This window comes from Rhyacophila brunnea, unplaced genomic scaffold, assembly GCF_057557595.1.
Source record: "Rhyacophila brunnea isolate RB1 unplaced genomic scaffold, BYU_Rbru_1.0 scaffold_2, whole genome shotgun sequence".
In the NCBI taxonomy this organism is placed as follows: domain Eukaryota; kingdom Metazoa; phylum Arthropoda; class Insecta; order Trichoptera; family Rhyacophilidae; genus Rhyacophila; species Rhyacophila brunnea.
The window spans coordinates 3,712,807-3,734,250 of record NW_028232859.1 but is presented as its reverse complement, the minus strand read 5'-3'; the positions used below and the strand labels follow the sequence as shown (position 1 = coordinate 3,734,250).

The 21,444-nt window shown below is 35.8% G+C and overlaps 2 protein-coding genes across 3 annotated transcripts in view; one reads left to right on the top strand and one right to left on the bottom strand.

Moving 5' to 3' along the window:
• Hr39 (Nuclear hormone receptor FTZ-F1 beta) overlaps window positions 1–9,375 on the bottom strand; it is a 64,413-nt gene extending 55,038 nt beyond the window's left edge. For both annotated transcript variants that reach the window (XM_085946510.1, XM_085946511.1), the window contains exon 1: window positions 8,973–9,375. The gene's annotated coding sequence lies outside the window, so the exon portion shown is untranslated. The remainder of the gene's footprint in view (window positions 1–8,972) is intronic.
• A 508-nt stretch (window positions 9,376–9,883) lies between these two features.
• Window positions 9,884–21,444, top strand: Rab9 (RAS oncogene family member Rab9). Its single transcript, XM_085946513.1, has 4 exons — window positions 9,884–10,594; window positions 16,168–16,368; window positions 17,776–17,912; window positions 19,949–21,444. Exons 1-4 carry the CDS (start codon window positions 10,385–10,387, stop codon window positions 20,085–20,087), a joined length of 687 nt encoding a protein of 228 aa, XP_085802639.1. The 5' UTR covers window positions 9,884–10,384; the 3' UTR covers window positions 20,088–21,444.

Genomic DNA, 21,444 nt, shown 5'->3' with positions numbered 1-21,444 from the left:
TCTTTGTCAAATTCCCAATTCACATTTTTTACATAAAAGGTATGATTGTTGTCGTTTTAAATCCGCCCATTGCAAAAGTCGACAAATTAAATTTTTCTCCATTTCATATTGACACGAGCACTTTTTTGGTGGATTTAACAAGCAAAGAGTTGTGTAGCTCCAAATTTGTAGGTCGCCACCAAAATTGAGGATTTGGAGAGAGAAAAATGCAATTTAATTTCACAACACAGCGGAGCGCTCTAAAAGATCTACATAATAAGGTAGATACTTCGATGAACAATATAAATAGCATTTAAAGAAGCCAAATAACCGATGAGAATTTGGAGTCACGTCTAAAATTTAAAACTACAAGTTACATACCAAACATACAGACGCTCCAAAGAAATGCAAGGAAGGTCATTGTTCACATTAGTTTTAAGGAATGCGTGAAAATTGTATGGAACTCATTTTCTGTAAAAATTATATTTATAATGTCAACAATAAAAAAACTTATATTTGCGTTAGATTTATTCGATTATTATTAGATTCACTTGATAAATAAACAATAACATTCACTGAAATAAATCATATTTATAAAAATATATGTATGGCTCTCGAAAAAAATTTAACCGTTGTGATACTCATATTTGGCTCTTTTGGTCCAAGAGTTTGCCGACCCCTGCCCTAGGAGAAGATACCCAGGACCAATGTTGCTCAAAGTGAGCTCTGACTGAGTTTTAAATAGTTGCTTTCTAATGCAGTGCCGGGGAGAGAAGAGCACAAGGAAATTATAAAAATAAAAAATGATTCTAGTGTAAGTATATAAAACAAAAATAATGAAGCTAATCATACGGACAGCAAAATTATGTGAAGAGATCTTCACGCCCGCAGTAAGACGCCGCAAATTTTGTAAATGCAAGATAATTGGTCTTAGTAACAACTAAGTCGGACGGCCCGATGGGCCTAACAGCTGGTTGGACCAACCTGAGCATCTCCTCCCGTTCGAAGCACATTCTAAGACATTCCCAGAGGATGTGGTTGGCATCCGGAATTTCCCCTCCGCATGGACATGTCGGACGGCTTACAAGTCTAAGCTCAAAGAGCTTGCCAGCGAGCCCACCGTGTCCAGTCACAGATTGACTGGTGTGATGGTTAGGAGTCAGATATTTGGATCTCCAATCGCCATTTAATATTTGGAAAAAAACATATGTGTGCCTGCCCTTGGTTGATTCATCCCACCGTCGCTGCCAGGTCTTCCACGCCGCGTCAAGCGTCATGAGACGTATTGTCCGCTTCAATGAGGTTACTTTTTCAGCAACAAGCCGAGGAGGCGGGGCAAGGTGAAAGTCACCACAACGGCTTCCTCGCCTTTGAAGAGCATCGTTGACGCGCCGCTGACCTGTATGTGCAGATCTAGTTGGAGAATGCCGGCCAGGACCGGGTGCCTTCTGGTGCTAACTGCTAACAACACCTATCAATACAATAGAATGGTTCAAGTTAACGCGGTTAAAGATACGCAGAGGGCACCTACGCTGACTGATGTCGGCCTCCCCTATTGTAGAAATTTAGCCAATCAACTACATAATTAAGTACCTAACTATACTTATACATTTTTATTTTGTTTAAATTATACTAATTTAGTTTTATTTCTTTCAATTAATGTATTATTATTTGTTCGTATTGTATGTATAACAGGCTTGCAGGCTTTATTCGTCTTATGGCTCCGTCGGAAGTATTCAGATGACCCATTAAAAAACAAATACTCAATTAGATAGCTATAGCAAAAACGAAACAATAATGCGGTCGGTCGATAGTGTGCGTGCGTATGGGGAGCCGTGATAAATGCCTGGCAGCCGATGACCGCGTATTCGTACGTATACGTACAATATATACAATCGACGAACAGCATCATTGTTTCGTTTTTACTGTACCTAATCGAATTACATAATATTACGTTTTCCTGCGATTTTGTATTATTCATGTATTATTGTACAGGTATATGCAGCCTGTGGCGTGTAGTTACAGAGGAAGTAGTTTAGATATGCCTTTATTTGAGAGAATAGAGCTGCCTTACTGAAGAATGCTGATTCAACGGAAAGTTGCATTGCATGGAGACAACGAGGCACATGTGTTTTTCTGCGTAGCGAGGAATCACGCAATATCCGGTGGTGGTCCGGAAAGAAAACGCATTCTACTTTCTACGGGCGAGGCTGTATGTGCGAATCTGATTACATTATTTTTATACCTACGTTCCACCTGCCATCTCCGACGGTGAGTCACCAAACCAACCTGGCGTAAGAGAAACTTCATTCATGATGCATTTCAGCAGTTTGGTGACTAACCTATGCAATGTTGCCAATTCTTGTTGAAGATATGCCAGTCAAGAAACGGGAAAAAGGCAAGATTTTCTCAAAATATTTTGTTTTTATAGAAACAAGCATTTCAAAAAACTAATACATAAGTACTGTGGGTCTACTCTATATTAAAATTTATCGACCGCTAGTGATAAATATTATCAAACTTAGGGGAGGTTTCATGAAAGTAATCAAAGGTATAAAAGTATTAGCACTTATTGTAACAATTACAATAAGTTGGTTGTAATTGTTGCAATACCTTCTGACTCTCAAAGATCTGACTTCACAAAGCTTGGATTTTTTACATGCAATTTCAACCATATGCGTGGATACTTTTTCAATGTTGTCGGCGAAAATACCAATTAGGTACTTAGACACTTAACTAGTGTCATAAGCGTAATCCGATCCCGGCGGCATCGGTCTAGTTAACTGCCCGGTCGGATTTTATTGCTTAAGGTAGAAAATGTTGTTTTTAAACGATCGACACATCAACAATTTTGCTCGGTATACCCGAGAAGTAGCTCGTTATAAAAGTGAATAAATGTATCGAAAAATCATAATCTAAAATGTCAACGAATGTTTCCTCATTACATCCGAGATTTCGCTATTTCCGTGATCGTAATAACCAAGTTCGACTGTAATAAATAAGTAATCCTGAATAGGAAAGTATTCGCTGTATTAATAACTAACGCAGCCCTGTGTGCAGGCAGCCACCGTCGAATGTACAGCTCAGGAGCAGTCAGACGTTGACCCCGTGGACGTCGATCCGCGAGTACCGGTGAGTGGTGAGTCGCCTCGCAACGCGAGACAGTCGCGATTCGCCAGCCGGAGAGTCTCGTAAATGTCGGAGGCGATCCGACAGCATCCCATATCAACAAAAAACGAGAGATTTGCCTTCGTCCGGTGATAAATAAAGGCAAGCATGGTTGGGCGAATTACGCAAGATATAATAATTGCATAAGAGGTAGTTTGTAGTTAGAATTATAGGTACAAATGACAAATTGTTAGGGCAGTCCGTAAATTTACAAAATACGATTCGCTTTCTTTATCTCACTTTATTATTTGGTAACAAACTATGTTTTCCCCATTGGCTGCATAATATAATTTTTATCTTCATACACACATAATAATACAGTAATACTCCGACTTACGCGAACTCGGAGTTACGCGGTTCTTGATTTTTTCGTTTCGCAACATTCGCAGAAGAAAGTTTGTCCATTTTTCTTTCTTTCAAAAAACGAGATGGAAACAATGTCAGAAACTGATCATGTCGCTCATGTTATTATAGAAGACGTTGTTAATCTTGCCAGGCAATTCGATTTCAAAGTCAATGTTGGATTCACATAATCAGACGAATTTGTTCAATTTTATGAAACCGACATCGAAATATTTTTTTTTTACTATGTACTCATTTACTTACATTGTTTTAATAACATTTTTCTTCTAAACTTGTGTTTTTGTTAGTCCTTGGTCCCAATGAAACAAAAAGTATGTGTATTTATATGCAAAGTTGTACCCTGACTTTTCGTCAGACCTACCTATCGCGTAACTTCGGTGTAGTAAGTACTTACTGTATCTATAGTCAATTAATAGTGTATATAACAAAAGTAGAGTTTTGTGAAGTCAGTCAACCAAAGCAAGATTTGCGTTAATTTTCTGCTATTAGTTACAGTTGGCCTAAATACACACTAAAAAGAGTACATATCATGACCCGAACACATTTCCATCACGTCACTGTCCATCCTATCACAATCAGTATCCCTATCTCAGCATAACACCACGTGACGTGATCATCAAAAGCATCAAAATGTTCTGACTAAGATGGTCTGGACATGTCCAGCGAACGGGCATGGTTTGACTACCCTGGAAAGTTCTTGATGAGGTGTGTTGGGATACCTGATGCGCTGATTGGATAACGTGGCCCATAATACGCGAGCGATGGGCATCTCGGATTGGGGGAGGATACGCCTTGGTCTCTATACCTAATCATTATTCCTGCAGATAAATCTAACGGATGAGTTAAAAAAATTGTTACTTAATATTGAGAAATGAAAAAAGGCCAGAAATCACAAGCTCTAATAAAGACGTAAGTAAATAATTGAAAGTAACGGATTAATATTCTTTAACACGTGTTAAAATTTATTCCATATTTTTCTACACTTGCTAATTACAGCCACACAGGGAACTGAAATACCCAACGGGTGTGGAGTAACAGGCAACCGATCTCGAGGGTGGAAGAATATGTGATACATTTAAACACGTGTCAAGAATACTGTTGGCCTTCATTCTGACAACTGCTCTCGGTTTATACACTGACGCTCATTCAATATTGGTGCATTTGAATGATGCAACACACACTATTGCACGTCTATAATATTGTGTGGTTCATTTTCGTAGGACACTCACACATTCAAAGCCCTGCGTCGAAATGTAGTTTATGTATTGGGGTGTAGCCTATCGGAATTCTATTTATTAATCTGTTCTGTGCAGCCACACCAAAAATGTACCCATTTTCATTATTTTGTGTTCCCTAATATTGTGAAAAATTACTAACAACCACCTTGTACGATAAAGCAAGGACATGGTTATTAATATATTTTTTTTTAATTGTGACCGGATACTGAATACAGTTAGTAGGTAATTTTTTGAAAGTCTAAAGGTTCTAAGGTTTCCTTTCAACTATATGATACATACCTAGCGACTCGCATTCTGTGAACTCATAAGGCATAACTGATAATATAAGATGTATTACAATTATTACATAAATAAAATCAATTCAAATAGCTTATAGACGGAAAGAGCGTTGGAGGTAGCTGCCTATTTCGTTAGTAAAAAATAGAACATGGGCAGATTATTTAAAAAATATTATTAGCATTAAGTATGGATAGTGTTCGATTATGCGACACATTCGAATTATTTAGCTATAAAAAAAAACAATGAAAAATCAACGAACGATAACAAAACAGTCACGACTTCCAATGTTTTGTTTTTGGAATTAATGATAATCGTCGTCAATCGTCGTTGACATTCCGGAAGGTCGAGCGATTATCGTTATCAGAAAATAGAGAATAAAATTAATAATGGTAAGTAGGCACTCAATTATTTTATTATAAAAGCTTGCAATGTGAAAGATACATATTAAATTTATATAATAAACTGTGTACTTCTACTTATAAAAAATAAGTAAGTATTATTATATTTATTTTATTCTACCTAATTATAATTTTTAACGTGGGTGAAATCTTTCATGTTTTTAATAAGAGTATGATATTAATATACAAGTAAGTACATACAGTACATACCTAATAGGTATTATACAAATAACATTCCATCATCATCATCAGTCAAGCTCACGGATAGGTGGAAGAATCTTAACAGACGATTATTATTTATGAGGATTTGGTATTAGCCATTCTTCGAACACTCTTTCAGATTCAATAATATTATCAACCATGCCATTATTGCCAGGATAATATTTTTGTGAAAATCTATTATTAGTAGGTACCTAATTTGAAGTCTACTTGGTACGAAATATACTTAACACAAATAAAAAAAGTAATATTCGTTTTAACATTAGATATATTTTTCAATTTAGTATTCAATCTCTGTGGTACATATTGATTAAAACAGTAGGTATCACTTATCGGTAGTGAATGACTTATACGGTAACAATGGTCTCAACTACAAAATGACATTAAGTAAGTACGCTGTACTTACGCCAAAAAACTTAGATATACTTAAATTATTATTCTTCTTCTTTCGACCATGTTCGTCCTCTCGACGTCGCATATGGACACCACACGATACCTCCAAGAATCTCTGTCATTCGCCAGTTTTCTTGAATCTTCCTACTCTCTTATACTTATGGTAACAATTTAAGTAAATTCTGCGTGTTGATTAGGTACTTATGAACTAATGCAGTTAGCATTACATAATATTATCTTGATGGAATTTTATTATACGGATTTTAAATTCGATAAAATGTGAAGCGTCGGCTAGACGGCAGCGACTTGCCTGAGCGGTATAGACTTTTAGCGCTTTTCGGTTTGCGCGAGCTTCAGTTTTCCCGTCCATACACACGGGCTTCCCAATACAATCCGGTTTGCGCAGGTAAGCTTGTCGTAAAGCATGAGCGTCTAGCCGACATACCTATTACGTGTTTTGAGATTAGACATTTGAATGTAGATATTTAAATGTTTTATACCAGTACCTATGTTTACTTTCACGATTTTTAGTATCGAAACGCGAGAATTTTAATTTAACAACAGGTAGATACTGCATAATAATACTATTACAATAGTATATGATATCCAACAAACCCGAAGAGCTTTTAAATAAGCATAAATGAAATGAAAAAAAATGTTTCATATTTAATCTGCTTTAAACACTTTTTACACACGATAGGAAATAACATGTAGATAACATATTATAGAAGTGCGACTTTACAACGTTTTTATTAGGTCGTATTCTTATTTGTCCGGTACAAATCTTGTAATCGATTTTTAACTAACTTCCCGACTAGCTAGACATTTTAAGCTTTTAGAATATATCAGAACACGATGCCAATGCATTTTTTTAATACTTTTAGCTATTTTTAAGTAGAATTAAATTAATTTTCAGTTAATTCTGTTTTGTATGAAAAGTTATTTCGGAAGAAATCCGTAATCCAATCCACTATTATTGGTTGCTAGGGTCCTAACAACTAAATTATTAATATAGGTATACGTGCGTTACTATGGAAATCAATATGAGTGTCAAAATGACATTTCAGTATTATTTCTATCAAATACATTTTTTATTTGATCGTTTAAGCTAGTCAAGTCAAGTTTATATGATTCAACAGAAAATTTAAAAACGCTGTAAGAATACCTATAAAAAGTTCTTTTTATCTTGTTATTATTAATCTGCCAAATCTCGGTATCGTTTTTTAATTTCTAAAGCGTATTTTTTCAAATGTAAATAAGTAAAATTGGAATGTTTTCATAAATGGTCAACCATACCTATTTAAGTATTTGAAAATTTGTTGTTTTTTAAGACATTTGATAATATTATAATTTATTGTGTGTAAGTACTTAATACTGGTCACAGTGACATCCCTAGGCAAAATGCCACCCCTGGGCAGCCCCATAATGCCGCCCAGGGAACTCAGAAATAATTTCTTTTCTGTGATGCCGCCCCATTTTTTATACAATATTTTTTATCACCCGTGCTCGAGTCGTTTCTGGTCACCAAGGACGTCGAAGGGCAACAGAAGTAAATTAGACTCGCGAACCCGACAAAAAAATAAAGTCCTGCTAAACCTTTTGTGCTAATTGATACATTTTTTTCGAACCAGTGAGCTGAATTTTTGAAAGGAAAGATATTTTCGTTATTAAGGCCCGTTTCAGACGGGACACCGGTGTCGCGCTCGTATATAATAAGGAGGTGTTCGAATAAAGGGGCCATTGTATTATGTTTATGAACGCCCGGTTGGTTAGTTTATAAAAATCAATTAAACTCTCCCTAAAGCAAACCATAATAGTTTTAGTATACTAATACTATTTGTTTTCGTTGGATTAAGAATACATATTAGGTAAGTATATTATTGTTGATTCATATTTTTGAATTCATCAAGTCCTGTCTAAACCTAACCATAATAGATAAAAAATATTATTCTATCAATAGAATATCTAAAGTTGTGTATGATTTAATTGCAAAATTTTAGATATTTTATAGATAGTCGAACAATTTTTGACCATTATTTATTATGACTTGGTTATCGCAGGGTTTAATTGAATTTTAAAAACTTACCAACACCGTCTGTAAATTGTATTCTTATTTCGATGAAAACAAATATGTATGGCTGACAAAGTTTAGTGTGAACTATTTATGGTAGATCTTAACAGCCTACCTCCATCCTTCGCCACTTTAGATGTACATACCTATTTAAGAAAATGTCATGAGATGTATATAATATGAATAAACGACCGTTATCAATGCATAGTATAAAATGTATGTATGTATCTATGCAATTGTTTTTCAGAGCCGGTGCGTTATATAACGCGAATTGCGTTTCTTGTTACATGATTTTCATCCCGTGCGGACGTCGCAGAAAAGCGATTACCCCAAACGTTCGTCGGCAGACCGGGGTCACGTGACCCCGAGCAGTAAACGACCTTCAAGTTATGTTCCGAGCATTCCCACCGACCTTGACAGAGGCGCGCATAGCTGTCTCGCTCTAGCCCCTACTCAACTTCAACTAGCCCGCTGACTGGCTACCGCAAGCAGAAACATCCCAAATGTAAATATAAATAATAAAACACACCATCAACTTAACTCCATCCTAACACGAAGACGTTGCACGGCCAGGACCGACCGATAACATTGCAGATTCCCCGTTAGCTTTGTCTGGCCCCAGGCTATTAAAAAAAACGTAATATAGTTACCACACGTCAACCGATGTTGTGTCCACGAACGTCCGCGACAGACGACAAACAAAGAAACTTCAACTTAACACGGGGCCTCCTCGCAACAAACCGAACTAGACGATACTGCGAGGATGCGTTTTTAATATAAAGAAGAGTCTATTGTATAACTCGATTTGACAATAGCCAGGAAGAAAAAACATGACCACCGACTCGGGTGAAATAGTCAACCTACCTTCCTTTCACGAGAGTTTTTACATCCGCGTTTGCGATACCGCTATCATTATCCAGAGGGACCACATTTCACAGATTATCGTCGAAGACACAGCGTAAAACGATCGGCAATCGCCAGTTTCACTTTCACACCAGGCGACAGGTAGAACGACACACCTTACGTAAATTTACCAAAGTTTATTGACATTGCCGCCGAGGAGAAGGTGCGAACAGATTTGTGCAAAATTTAACACAAAAACACAACACAGGAACTTTCCTGCGCGCACGTTTGATCGCATCGATTAAACCGAACCCGTTTGACGTTCAGTTTTCCAAAGTACACTGAAGAAACTCGATGAAAACTAAAAAATCCGACGGAACACTCGGACAGCAGGAAAAATGTCCGCTCACCGAAAACAATGCCCATTTGGAAAATACCAATTTTGGCGACATCTCTCGACTCTCGAGACAAATTCAAGATAAAATGCATCCAGCGCCACAGTGGCCACATTAAAAAATACAGAATTTTTAAAGGCATAGAAAATTTTTTATAAACTCTTGTATTTCTTAAAATGATTATACTTCGAATTACTAATCATTTGTCACATAATTGATTATTTTATTTCGACAATTTAAATACCCTGTAATTCATTCACATACCAAAGTATTTTTCGTCACATTATAATAATTTAATTTTTGGTTTTACGTGCTTAAAAGTGTTTAATGGTCAAACAGGTATCTGTTTTCTACTTGTCAAACGAAAAAAAATGTAGTAATTCCAAAACGTAACAAAAGCGCCGTTATCGCTTTCCGAATATACACCTTTAGCGTACGTTGACATGGCCAATAATTTATTGCCGCTCTAAAATTCGCAAGGTGCACGGTATGTACTTTGTAAATAATGATGTATGCCTGTCTACTTTCCAATCGGACACTGGTTGACGTTTATAAAAATTATTCGCGTTTCGTGAATCGTGACCGTGTCGCGAATTCCGAGTAGTTTCCCTAGCTAAACATCTGTACAGTGTCGTATGATGTAATATTACTCTACAGTTACTTGCTGTTCTGTCAAATTTTATTGTGTTAGTGCGTGCGAAATCTCGTGACTTTTATAGGGGGTTTTCCTTCCTTCCAGATCGATGTGAATGTGTACAATCCAATTATTTGTCAAATTAAGCCATGACTCATTGCGATAACAAAAGGCATCAGTTTGCATCAGTTGACGGAGATTACAGAACAGAATAGCCAGTGTTTGTTTTGAATAGTTTCCACCTATTTATGGTGCGGGTGCAGTTCCACTATTCTTGCGCTTATCGGTGTATGTTTGAATGAATTCTAATCAAGTATATTTTGCTGTTGAATTTAAAAGTAGCGGCTGACATTATTTTGTGCGCATTATTTGAGTATCGTGCTACGGATGGATAGAGCTTGACAATGTCAGAAGCACAGAGAAAAGTGCATATGAGGACGCCGAGCAAAAATACTCTTTTGAAAGTGGTAATTCTCGGCGATGGGGGCGTTGGGAAATCGTGTTTGATGAATAGGTTCGTGTCGAATCAATTCGATGAGCAGAGCCTGCACACAATCGGTGTTGAATTTCTGAACAAGGACATAGAAGTCGGCGGCGAAAAGTACACACTGCAGGTGAGCGCCAAAATTTCGAATAAATTTAAATTGGAATGGAATATTTAAATAATCGTTCTCTTTTTAAATCATTAACTAATGAAACGGTATTGGAGTATTCTATTATGGCCAAACTCAATTATCAGCTGGTTTCATTTTACCATTGGTTATGTTTACCATCACAGGACAGTACGAGAGAGTTCCACGCTTCAAACTGTTGGTTGAATAGGTACTTTACCAATTTAGCTATTTAGTCATTGTAAATATTTTACTTGTAAAGATGAGAGGGAGGGGATTCTTGGAGGCGCCACCGGCAGGGCAATTTTTGAATGAAGCACTACGGAACCCATCACCGAACTGCTTTGACTGAAGCAGGTAAAATTTTTAGTTTTAAAGTAAATATTGTGTGTTTATAGCTTCGAACGGCATCGAGCCATGAACCATAAGTGCGAGTGGGCACTCTTTTACCTCCGTTCCATGCGTTAGAGTAAGATAAGATTTTGACCGTGTCAACAAATGTCAAGATGGAATATCACAATATTTACCGTTTACCGTCAGCGCCTCTAGCGGCAAAGCATATTGTGCACTTCAAATTCAAACTGCACTCCGCACTGCCGGTTGACTAAATATGCAATTTTGGTACTAAAATCGAAGTAGGCTTGCGCAATTTTGGTACTTCAATCGAAGTAGGTGTGCGCAACCGGTCATAGCGTTTCATTCAAAAATTGGCCTGCTGGTGTCCATGCGCTCCAAACAAATGAGCGATCATAGGGTAAGAAATATTTCATAAAAAAATGGTATTCCAGTATTTAACCGGGTTTTAATATAAATTGTACATATTACATTTTGCTGAATCACAGTTAACAGCTGTCGTACCAGACTGAGATGGATATAACATTGAAATCAAAAAATGATGCGTTGCTAATGATTCAATAATAATAACAACTTGATCTTTGACGGTTTTTGTAGGTACGAACATGATACTTACAAGCATGTACTTGCTAACTTACTTTTGAAACATTCAGAATTTTATATAAATACTAGCTGACCCCGCAAACGTTGTTCTGCCATATAAATTATTTCTAGTGAATATTTTGGTTGTTAAATAAAAAATAACGAATGTATCGTAAGTGTGTGGGGATGGGATCTATGACAGAAAGAGAAATAGAGCGCTGTAGACGATGACCGCCAATAAAAACAAAAAAACATCAACCATTCATTTTCTCAATTCAAAATGAGTAATGATGTTCATAATGAATGAATTACCTGTGACAGGATCTCGTTGTTTAATGTTTATGCAATATCCGTCTTGTCCCTTCCAGAAAATTAGCGGATATTGGAGAGCGTCGTATGAACGGTGTGTGTCAGCGATGAACTCCAGATTATTGTTTCTTCTTCGAATCACGATTTCTCGCGTCGATGTGCGGTTGCCAACCATGATTCCAGCAATGTCGTCAACAACAGGCACATTAAATCGATGCACGTGCTCTCCAGCTGGTGTTTTATCAGTATTGATGACAATAGCGTGATTGTCACTTTGCAATTCGTGCATGTGTGCTTTGAAGAATTTCAATAATTCATTGTGCTCATTTAACAGGGCGTCCAGTTCGCGGACGATGCGCCTGGCATTAGGCGAATTGAGGCTATTGTAGCCGCAACGTGCATCCACATGATTGATGTCCTCACCGCCCATGAAGTAGATTTGTAAAAATTTATGTGGTTCGTTTGGTATTGGCAGCAATGAGCCTACTTTGTGGTATACTTGGCCTTTGGTTTTGAACGTAGAATGGAATTGTTGACCATTTGCCGCAGTATTGTGAACTATTTCTGTTGCTCCGAACGAAGTCATTTGGAAGCATGAATCTGGAACTGTGCCGATGAGCAAGCCGTTCAATGGTTCTGGTAGTATCTCAATTTCTGGTAGTTGCACTTTTCCTGATGCGCAACACATCCCGGCTGACTCATGTTTGAATTTGAGCGCATGACAATGGGGACATTCTTTGTCCATAGCACCAATCAGCACTTTCGGATGAGCGGAATATTCAATATCTGGCTCGTACTCGAATGCAAGACGAAGGAACGAAACGGATGTAAATGTTCGATGTACTTGTTGGCGTTGTCGGTCATTTGCTCTGCGTGTGTTAACTATGAACCGGCGCGCTTGGCTTCGTTCCAATTGTCGTTGTTGATTTCGTTCAGCTCATACCTCTTGTGATTGAGATGCACGCAATTGCGACATGCTTACACGCACATTTTTGTTATTTTGTTGGATTTGTTCGTCTGTTCTTTTTGCTCTACTATTTTGCATGTTTGTTGCTTTATTCGTTCGACGGCCCAAATGGCCCCCCTTGCGTCTTGCTGGCATTGTGACTTTGATACACGCACATAAAAATAGATAAATTAAAATAAATCGTACAAAATTTTGCACGCACTGCGTTGTGATATGCCGAATGAAATGTCAAAATGACGCTACGCTTCTCTTGAATTCTTCTCGGACGTAGCGCCATCTGTCATTCAACAACATAAATAATTTCGTTCTGTTTGAAATACGAACGACGATTAAATTTGTTCATACAAAAATAATAAAATCGCGATTAAAAATTGGAAGGGTGGGGGTAGGAAAATGAAAATTTGGGGTTATAGGTATTTTTTTATGCTAAATAATAAAAAAAATACAAAAAAAAAATTGTCAAAAAAATAAAAGAAAATTTTTCTGGATAGAGATACCCTAATCACCTAGCGGTATGAAATATACTTGTTGACCTATTCTCATACCTAACAAATATACATAAAATAATTCATAAAAATCGGTAGAGCCATTTCGGAGGAGTTCGACCACAAACATCGTGACACGAGATTTTTATATATATAGAGATATTATGCGATCTGATTATATTTCTAATTTCTGACTTTCCCTTGTATCCCATTGGTTTTCATACGCGATTTTGCATTTTAAGTGTTTTATTTAGATATTAACTTGATCTAAATATTATACGACCATCTATTTCCGTTACAACAGCTCACAGTGAACTGTCATATGGCCAACTGCATACCCCCGGGTGGCCTTTACGGGACGATATGAAGTCGTTCACTGAAATTAATTATCATTACTGCAGTTCCCCAATGATTTTTTTAAGTTAATGGTTGCGCTCGAAATGGATTATTTTACGAACCGGAGCGTTGTATGTGTATTTTATAAGAATAAGTGTGTTAGATTTTTTATTATATAGCAATTAGGTATTATCTAACTCAGACGGTCAAATTAATATTTCCACGAGACGGAGCGATAATTTTGGGGACTTTATGAACTGGAACGGCGCTCCGGTGCGCTTTGTTATATTTCGAGCCCTGTATCTACGTACTCCTACTTTAAGTAGGTAGACACTTACAAGAAGAGCTGTTAATAATGCGTATAGTTCAGCACTGCATTTAAATTTATCAAGTTAAACTTTGTATTAGATAAGAATATGATTTTTACAGTAAATAAGTATGAAATTAGGTGTGTTTCGATACAAACAAGAAAGTGTTAAATAAAATGGGTCAATGTTGAATCCATTTTCTAGTAGACTGAGAAACTCAGTAATCGATTTATTTTGTGGCGTAGACTTTGAAATCATGATTAAGTATTAATTTAATGTTTACCTTGAATATTTTATTATTAGGAAAATTTATTTTTCGGTATTTAAATTACATTAAAATTATAAAATTACTGTATTCGAATTAGGTACTTTTATTACTTACTTTATGTAATAAATATTGGATAATCAATGATTTGGTTTTGGAAGATTTCACTGTGTGGGGAGTACTTAGTATGTATTTTGTTGAGAACACTAAAGTCCTTCCTGTTAACATGCTAGTATGCATTGTATGAAAATCAATTGGTCACAGTTACTACATTACAAGACCATAACTAATCACGAGTTCATCATTTTAAACATAACACCCACACACTCACACAATATGTACATTATTATACTAAATGGACTCTTCAAAGTGTTCATGTATTCAGTTATGTACCTATTTATTAAAAAGGTAAATCACAATCTCCATGGCAGAGCATGTGAACCTCTTTCCCAAAGTGTGGTACGCGTACCCCTTGGGGTACGGAAAGAGTTTGGTAGGGGTACGCGCTGCACCGGTCTTTGGCTGCGCTTGGTGCAATAACCATTAATACGACAACAATACAACATCCATGCTAGAAGGTTTATCGCATGCAAGAAGAGAAATTGTTGGAATTAGCTTCAGACGGATTCTTGAAAAATAAATATAAGGGTGTACTTTAGCATCATTCTCGTTGCAAATGCAACATGTGTGTCCAGTTTTAAGAGAAAAAGTCCTGAAGTTGCATTTTCAGCATTTTGTAGACATTGAGTCAAAAAAACGAACAGGCTTTTGGATGTGGAACCGCATCTCAGTTTAATTTTAACAACCAGGGAATTATGATGATCCGTCTCAACATAAACAATTTCATCCTTCTCATTGATTATAATGAAAGCTATTTATAATATAACTTTTATTTATAATTTATTATGAATAAATTATATTTTGGTTGTTATTAAGTGCATAAAGTATATGCAATTTTTTTTGGCGAGGGGTTCTCAGTGTTACTATAATTATAGAAAGGGTACACATATGTCGAAAGTTTTGGAAACACTGCTCTATAGTATAGAACAGATGCCAATGGTGACTTTTGGAACAAGTAGGCTGTGGAATTGGAAGAAATAATGTAAACTTTGTCAGTCATACTTATTTGTTTTTTTTTGAACGAATGTTTGCCGATCAACTTGGAAAATAGTCTGATAGGTGGCACCTCATATCTTACATAACTTGATAATAAAGCGAGTACTTGATTACAATGATCTACGGGTGCACCTGTGTTTGTTTGGTCTACCTACAAAGTACGGCACATATATATAGGCGGTACATTTGGACAATTATTAAATAATTATAAATGTCTATGTTAGTCTACTATTAATCATCTAGTAAGGAGTTTTCGCCACTGGTATGCAAGTGTTTTAACAGATTCTTACGAGAATTGGTTGTTTCGTTCACTAGCCATTTTCCCAATCCATTCGTTCCGTACTCTGAATTCGAACACAGCATAATTTAAAAAAAAAATGTGTGGAATTCGAGCTCGCTATCATAAGATTAATAGCCGAGTGTGCTAACCTCCGCTTCATGATAGGCAGTCTTCTATAAAAGGTCGGCGACCTGATTGTAATACATCTCCCTAAGTATTCTTGACATCCATCTAACACCTTGGATATTGAGCTACTTGCGGAGTTTGTGAAACTAAGAGAATCGGATTTGCCTACGCCTCTACTGCTCACTACCTTTCCCTGAATGTTTTCCCTTTCCCCTTGTTAGAGCAAATCATATTTCTCATTGTGGAAAATATGATCGAAGTATGGTGCTTTCTGTGTTTCATGGGCGGTATTTTCCTGTAATATTTTGTGTACAGATTCATATCAAATGTTGTTTTAGAGTTTTTTATGGTGATAGCGTAAACTAAATAACCTCATGAAGTTTTAGCCCTAATCATCACTCCTATTACGACATGGTATAGTTAACATAAAATTGTTTGCTGCTTTCAGATATGGGATACAGCGGGTCAGGAAAGATTCAAGTCTCTACGGACCCCATTCTATCGCGGTTCAGATATTTGCCTCCTGACGTACTCCATTGAAGACAAGAGCTCATTCCAAAACCTCAAGACCTGGATGGACGAATTCAGAGTATATGCAGATGTATGCGATGATAATGAAGGATTTCCTTTCATCGTTGTTGGCAATAAGGTAATTACTAATACTTACTAATTAGTCCTGATTTAATTGTTAATTTTAAGAGTTAGAGCCTGATGTATAGAATATTGACGTTATGTAAAACATGATTTATTACGATCCTTATGCGTAGATGACATTTTACGTAAACAAGAACTAACTGGCACCAACGCTTTTGTGATCGTGTAGTCATTTTTAAAATCATGATTTTCGGTAGATTGTTAAAAAAATTGACATGTAATGGTAAAAGTATGAAAATGGAACAATATAAATTGATTAAGTATAAATTAACAGTTAATTCAAACTTCCAATAATGTAATAGTTTATTGATGAATAGTGGTGAATTGAATAAATGCACGTACTGCGTATTAAGTATTCCTACCATTGTTTTTATTTATTATTAAAATGGCTACATTAGGCCCAAGTTATCATGTAGGTTCAACAAGATGAATAGATAGAATTTTGAACAGAAATTTTCTTACTGTAAATTTCCATACTGATGTACATTTTATAAAATTTAACCTTTATTATATTGGTGTCAACTTTTTCAAAATCATGTAAACATCATAAATGAACTTGTTTTCTTGATATATTTAATAATATAATGTTATATTTTTCTGTTTGTTCATAGAAATACTGCAGTGTGAATAAATAGTGTTTTTTTAAGTATTCTTACTTATTTCTTACCAATATTTACTTTTCTACATACATGGGTAATAACCAATGTAATAACAATAACTAACAACTCTTAACTAAAAGTAAATAGCAACTTTTTCTACTTAAGAAAAAATCATAAAAACAGTTTTTTCTTTATATCTAGGTATTACGTTAATAAGTATATATATTTTTATTTTCTCTTCATATTTATTAAAACATTTATGACAAATACACCAATTCACAAGAAAATGTCATGTAATTTATAATAACCATGTCCAATCCTAAGATCATTATTTTGAACCTCCTCCAAGTGGAGGTTTGTATTAACAGATTTTTGTTTTTATGAGAAATGGATGTTGGCCACATACTCAACCTATTAGGTCCATACTGTGACTCTAAACACACATTGCAAAACAATATGTGCATTTGCCAGACCCAAGATTCAAACGTGGGACCCATAACATTATAAGCCGATGCGTAAGCTGATCGGCCATTGTGGGCGTGTAATAAACTGAGTTTTAAAAATGTCCATTGCGGGTTTTGCGACTCGACGACTCATATATTATGTAATATGAGATTCTGGTCATAATTTGACATGATTTTAAATAACGAAAGCATCGAGATGATGCTTTCTACTATATTGTCAGAAAATCTTCTTATTTCTACAGTGGTCGTAAGCTCACATCGAAACTTTATTTCACCCCACTAGATCCCTCAAATGGATTTTGTATTTTCATTTAAAATTTAAACCGTCTCATATTCTAGTCGGACATATCGCCTCGTCAAGTAACAGCGGAGCAACTCAGCGATTGGTGTTCGGAGTATAGGATATCTTCATTCATAGAGACCTCAGCTAAGAGCGCCAGTAATGTAACACAGGCTTTCACCTTGGCTGTTCACAGGTTTGCACATTCGTATTTTCATTATTTTATATTTGTATAATACGGGGCTTGGTTAAAAAATTCTCAGGATTTTGACAAGCAAATAAGTAACACGCATTTTGATGCACTCCGTGAATGTATAATTTTGAAAAGGATGGAACAAAAAATTGTATTAAATTTTGTTTTGAAAGGCATGTCCGGTATCGGTCCCTCAGGGTGAAAGAAACCTATCACAATTTTTAGCGATTTTGAGTTACGCGTGCTACTGGACACGAAAGGAAATATGGTTCAATATGTATTTCCTGAAAACACTCTTGTTAATGTCAGAGAAATATAAATTTTCTTGTGATTGGGGTTTGCTAGTAAAGTATAGAAAAATGATAAACATTTCATTTTCCTGTACCTAACTTATTTCACTGATACTTTTCTAATCCTCAGCCCCTCAATATACGTATTTGGAATAATGATAATATTCATCTGTTACTGAATTACGTCCTTAGACTATACATACATCTAGACGCCACCCGTTGCATTGCTAAATGAAGCCGCCTGCCTTGCATTTGGTTTGTGAGCGAGCGAACGCATTCGTCTACAAATGTTCGAGACCATAGACCATTTCGCTAGTGCTCACCCAAAGTGCTCTCACTAGACGCTCAGAATTTTTTACATTATATAGTATTTTTAAGCGGTCAGAATGCAACCATTAGATAAAGATATCCATAATTTAAGTTATTTTAAAGAAACACTAGGTCACTGATATTAAAATATATAATACAATACAAATAAATTATCACGAACATGTATCAACTTACCTATGAAACGTAATACCATCTTCTTGCTTATCAGTATGGCTACCACATTTTAAGACAACACACAGAACCATCTTTTCTACTTAATTAACCAAAAATATTTACCACTGACTTTATGTTTAACACAAAAAATATCAATTTTAGCAACACGAGCTCGCAAGTTATCGACGCTATGTGAAGCGTTTCGCCCCGATTTGATGGCGATACTTTTGGAAACTAGCTTGTCGCTAGTAGACCTTTTATCTTACTCTAGCGCGTGTCGCAGAGATTTTAAGGGTGCCGAATACTTTCTCACTCGCACTCATGCATCGTTTTTGTTCAGGACTTGATTACGTCACATTTTCATAATATAGTTAGTGGCATTCATTCTATCAGCAACTAAAAATATATGTTGATAACTCATCCGGCTGGATAAAGCGTGGTGATGCTCGGGATTCCTACATCTTGGGATTAGAGTATGGGGGGGAGAGGGGAGGCGTTTGCCAGAGACTTTGAACAGTTATTTTTCAGTAAAATGGAAAAAAACACAGAGCTTGTAATTTGATGCCTCTGCGTAGTTTTGGGTTTACTATTAGTGACACAATAAGATTAGGGGTATAGTTGTAAAGGGCGAATAATTTATATATATCTTATATATTTGATCATTCATTACTAAGGTTACAAATTGTTTAGGTAGAGACGGTTTGATTTTCCAACTGACCGGCACTTCAGTTCACTGATATCGATGGGACGCAGTAATACACCTGTTATTAGACGTATTTGTTTGGTTTGGTCGGCTGGAGGCAGCGTGTTCCCTGACGGATCGGGGGTGATTTTTCAATCGCCCAAAAGGGACGGAGGGTGTCGAATTCTAGAATCTTCTATCACGTCTTGGCAGAGATTACCATTCAAAAATCTCCCTTACGGTACAATTAGGTTAGGTTAAATTTTATATTTGAGATATTTTGAAATTCTTTAGATTTGGTGAATTAGAGCATTTTTGTAAGGGATATACATAGAGTAGGGTAGGTTTGGTGGTTTACGTATAAAACGTTTAAAAAATGTAAAAAATTTACGTATAAAAAAATGTACGGTAGAATAAATTTAAATATTATGGTTATATCAATGTATCTATTATTTATGTCACATGTACATACTCGTTTAATCATCAGCCCATCAATTATTATTATGTTGATATTTTTCCATTGAGAGATAGTTTGCCAATATGAATCTTTGTAACATCATTTTCTTCTTTACTTAATATTAAAGATGGTTGGCTCTTGAGCGTATGGCAGAAAGAGACTTACATGCCCTCACCAACACGGACACTCTGAATCTAGCAGCGGCAGCTCCAAAGCGAGAAGAACACCGGATATCTTGCTGTATGGGTTCCTCCAATGATGAATGACGGAAGTTATTTGGTTGCATTTTTGTTGTAGATTATTTATAGACTTTGCTTTTACAGCAACTGCATCTTTAATTTTCTAAGTGATTTTCACAAGATTGCTCCAAATGTCCTACTGCTCATGTTATTGTTGTGTCCTAAGCTGAATGTTGGCCTGAATATGTGATTAATAATACTGAGAATAGTTGTCATTCGTTCAACCCATTGACCCCATGCTTCGGATCAAACACATGTTTAACAAACAATGTGTTAATAATATGACACTGTATTTAAACAGTCTGTTATGTAATTTTACTCGGGCGCCTCTTTTCTATGGCATTGTATGTAAAATTTACTATGTATTACTGGATAATATTTTTTTCGACTAATATATTTGGTACAATGAAAAAATGGGACCTGAAGTGGGTCAATATGGTAATAAGATATTCATAAATTTAATATTCTTCATAATAGACTGCTCCTTTCTATGAATGTGACAAAATAGTATGTAGTTATTGAAATTACGTACCAATTTTGAAGCTTTCTGATATTTAATTTTCAGACATAAACCAAAGGAAAGCTAGCTTGATCGAGTGACAATTTTTAATCTGATCCAAAAAAATATGAAAATAAATCTCTAAAAAAAACTAAGCGAAATGTAATACTGCAATTTATTGATAAGTCGGCTTGCCTTTATCAGTGAATTTAAGAAAATGTACACAAAGATTTTTATTAAGTACATATACTTTTTATATAAAATTTTACCTTGTAGGAGGGTTGTTGTGTTCTATTGACAAAATTTCCCACGCTTTTATAATAATTTATTGATTTATTGAAATGTCAAATGAGGCTATCTATATACCTACTGATATCTATGTTAACAGCATTAAATTTAAGTGTGCTTGCTATAGATCGGTGATTCCCAACCGGGTTCGCAAGTTGTATCAGAGTTTCCACTTAAATTCTCAAAATGTACGTATTCGTATATAGCACAATTTCAAAGATTACCTTTGGAGGTATCCATTAAATAGCCACGAGAAATAATAGAATAGAATTTATAGTCATCTTATTGCCTACGTACGTCTGTGCCTATGCATAAATTTTGTCATTAACATTTCTGGATCTTAATATATGTCATGGTAAGGGGTTCTCTGAGATTTTACACATGTCTGAAGGGTTCCGCTGTACGGGAAAGGTTGAGAATCACCGCTGTAGATAAATCTTTATCAAAATTTTGTAAGTATTGAATTATGTGTAAGATAAATTGTTTTTGCTGTGATTTTCGCCGTGTGAATATTTTCATTTGGACGCTTCTTACGTATTGCTGTCAATAAATTGCTGAAATGTGGCCTTTGATTTTGTACTTTTACATGTTTTTACT

What these genes read in the sequence shown, in the direction of transcription:
- Rab9 (XM_085946513.1), top strand. Translation starts at nt 10,385, where the DNA reads ATGTCAGAAGCACAGAGAAAAGTGCATATGAGGACGCCGAGCAAAAAT. An exon ending in GCGAAAAGTACACACTGCAG is followed by an intron (nt 10,595 to 16,167) that starts GTGAGCGCCAAA and finishes TGCTGCTTTCAG; the next exon opens with ATATGGGATACAGCGGGTCA. An exon ending in TCATCGTTGTTGGCAATAAG is followed by an intron (nt 16,369 to 17,775) that starts GTAATTACTAAT and finishes CTCATATTCTAG; the next exon opens with TCGGACATATCGCCTCGTCA.